We start from the raw sequence: 3,049 nt of genomic DNA, 5'->3' as shown, positions 1-3,049 counted from the left end.
TAAATTCATCAAAATATTGAATTTTAATATGTGATGTAAATTTATATCCAAATTAGAAATCATAACGAATAGTGAATTTGAACTTCATAATTCATTGGCATATAACAAGAGAAATTATATTTTTTAAAGATCAAATTTTCAATATTTACGTAAAAAAATAAATAAAACATCTTTGGTTTTCATCATAATTACTATTATTAGGCTCATAATTAAGTCATAATTATAACTTAAGAATTAATTCTAAACATTACTTAGCACTAATACCATGGTATTTATTCATATAATCTACTTGTCAAATGGAGTATGTGTAATTTATAACTAGTTAATCCAATCAACTTGTTAACTTTAGGTGTAAATAAATTAAGTGCACTAATTTGGTGGATTTTGATCTACGTGGCAACAAGATCCATATAATTGTCAAAAAAAAATTATTTTTTTTAGTTAAACATAATCTTTTCTCTTAGTAAATGTGCAATTATCCATACACTTATAACCTACACGTGTTGCATTGTCGTCACCACCACCACTTTTTCTTTTGTCAAGTTTTCATCACATGCACGAAAATTACGTACACGTGTGGCTCAGACAGATTACGTTTTCAAGTTTGAAATCTTTTTGTTCTCCTTCTACCATCACCATCACCACCACCAGTACCATTTCCTCCTCCATCAAGTTCCCATCACATCCAAAAAAACTTGCACGTACAGTTCTAGCCAATTATTCGAATCTTTTTTCAATTCTTCCGACCTTTTCACATCACACAAAATTCAAAAAAAAAAAATACCTTTGAAAGACCATAAAATTATGAAAATTATAATTACAAAATATAGCAAATTCAAACTAATAATTTGATACCATTAAAACTCAAATCACATACATATAGCACTCAAACATTTTAGAAAAAAGCAACCCTAAAGATTTATTTAATTTTTCGATTTTGCTTTCAAGATCAAATTTTTCTTCGACATTAACATTTCTTCCCCCATATATATACTAGTACTACTAATATTTCTCTTCTCATCCTTTTTTTTTAACTCTATCTTAGTTACTGAAAATTAAAAGTAGGATTACACTAATTAAACAAGATTACAACTAATTAAGTAAAAGACATTTCAATAAACCATGCAAATTCTCCGATCATCAACTTCTGCAATTTCACATTTTCTTTGGCACAGGTGGAAAATTGAGGTCGATCTGAATGCCCTTAGTATCATTACCCATAAAATCAACCACTGATGAAGAATCTGACTCACTGAGATCTCCTGTATCAGAATCCATGATTACGGATCCGAATCCATTAGTATGAAACATTTCACCACGATCAAGACCGCCAGCACCACCACGAGCATCAAGATTATTTTGAGTCTGGGAGGAAAAGAACTTACTTCCTAGACAGTACGAGGACCTGCCAGGGGTTAGATCCAATGGGAGCGATGATGACTCAACAGTACTCACCTCACTGGGACTTCGAGTCAAATCAACAGGAATTGGTAAGTTTGTTTTCGCCTTAACACCTCGAAACTCTATGGCTACTACATCATACGCCATCCCTGCCTCCACTGCTGTATCAAATGTACCTAACCATATTTGGCATTTCCTATGTGAATCTCTTATCTCTGTTGCGTATCTCCCCCATGGCCTCTTCCTTACTCCGCGGTAATGCACCTCCTTTTCTACTGCTGTTGCTGTCGCCGCCGCCGTACGTCTATGCCTACATGCCATTTCTTGGGGAGGGGGATAGTAATTTGTTTTTTTTTTTTAGTATGACATAAAGTGATTTGAAGAAGTCATAAGGATGAGCGAAAGTATAGGAAGGAAAGGGCTGCTTAAATAGGAAAGTGGCGATGGAAGAAATTAAAAACTTAGTCAACAAAGGGAGTGTTTTACATGACTGATGTAATTGTGGGTCCACATGTGATGTGACAAGTTTATTGCTTAATTAAAAAAAATTTTGATAATAGTGTCTTAAATATTTACTTTCTTTATTCCTTTTTAATTGCTTATTTTTTTTAGAGTCAAATAATATAAATTTTGATCAATATTTTAAGATGTATTTTTAATTAAATTAAAAAAATTGTAATTTATAGTAACTTTCATGTAGTTTTTGAATATTTAAATTTTAATTTTAAAATAATTAAATTAATCTAATCTATTTTAACTTTGAAACTTAGTCAAATTGACTCACGAAAAATGAGGGGAACAATTTAAAAGAAATGAAGGGAGTATAAATTTTACTCCTTCCGTTCTAATTTATATAAGCCATTTTGTCTAAACGCAAAGTTTAAAAAAGGAAGAAAGATTTATGAAATTTATGATCTATAATAAGTCATAAATGTTTGTGTGACTATAAATTATTTTACTAAGGATAATAAAAGATATTTTAAAGTTAAATTGTTACTAAATACAGAAGTATGTCATTTTTTGGGGGACTGACTAAAAATTATAGAAATCTAAATCATATAAATTGAGACATAATATTGATACTTATTATTTTTGGTTTATTAAGTTTTAACTTTTGATTAATTGATATGTGCACATCCCAGAAAAATAGCAATTAAGAATAGAGAATGTATACTAAGAAAAAGATTTAATTTTTTCTTTGTTATATGACACGATTAAAGGTCTTAAATAAAATGCAATATAATTACTTGAAACAAATATAAAGTAAAAAATATGTTTTAAATTTGAATATATTATTTTTAAGCTCAGAAATATGGAGGAGAAAACATTTTCATTTTTTCCTCTAATTTTAAGAAAAAAACACCAAATTAGGCAATAAATTAAAAAGTATTTACGCGTCATAGAATTGAGTAGTAAAAAATTAAAGGATGTAATTATTTGAGCTCGTAATAAATAATAATTGTCCTTTATGCTACACGAAAATAGCTACATATAGTGTGTACATTATCATATACAATTCATTTAAATATGTATACTTATAATAGATTAAATCATCATAACAATTTAGATCCTACAAATAAAACATATTGTAAGGTATAATTATATTCAAAATAAATGAGTAAATAATAAATAACTCAATTTTTATAAT

At 28.6% G+C, this 3,049-nt stretch overlaps 1 protein-coding gene across 1 annotated transcript; it reads right to left on the bottom strand.

The window, feature by feature from the left end:
- Positions 1-641: 641 nt before the first annotated feature.
- On the bottom strand, positions 642-1,827 carry LOC124897614 (ethylene-responsive transcription factor 4-like). Its single transcript, XM_047410629.1, has one exon. It carries the CDS (start codon positions 1,720-1,722, stop codon positions 1,156-1,158), a length of 567 nt encoding a protein of 188 aa, XP_047266585.1. The 5' UTR covers positions 1,723-1,827; the 3' UTR covers positions 642-1,155.
- Positions 1,828-3,049: the final 1,222 nt, after the last annotated feature.

This window comes from Capsicum annuum, chromosome 4, assembly GCF_002878395.1.
Source record: "Capsicum annuum cultivar UCD-10X-F1 chromosome 4, UCD10Xv1.1, whole genome shotgun sequence".
Lineage (NCBI taxonomy): Eukaryota > Viridiplantae > Streptophyta > Magnoliopsida > Solanales > Solanaceae > Capsicum > Capsicum annuum.
The sequence above is the reverse complement of the archived record's forward strand: the minus strand, read 5'-3'. Positions and strand labels throughout refer to the sequence as shown.

Bases quoted from the DNA above. Each gene is read 5' to 3' on its own strand.
- LOC124897614 (XM_047410629.1), bottom strand. From the start codon at position 1,722: ATGGCATGTAGGCATAGACGTACGGCGGCGGCGACAGCAACAGCAGTA.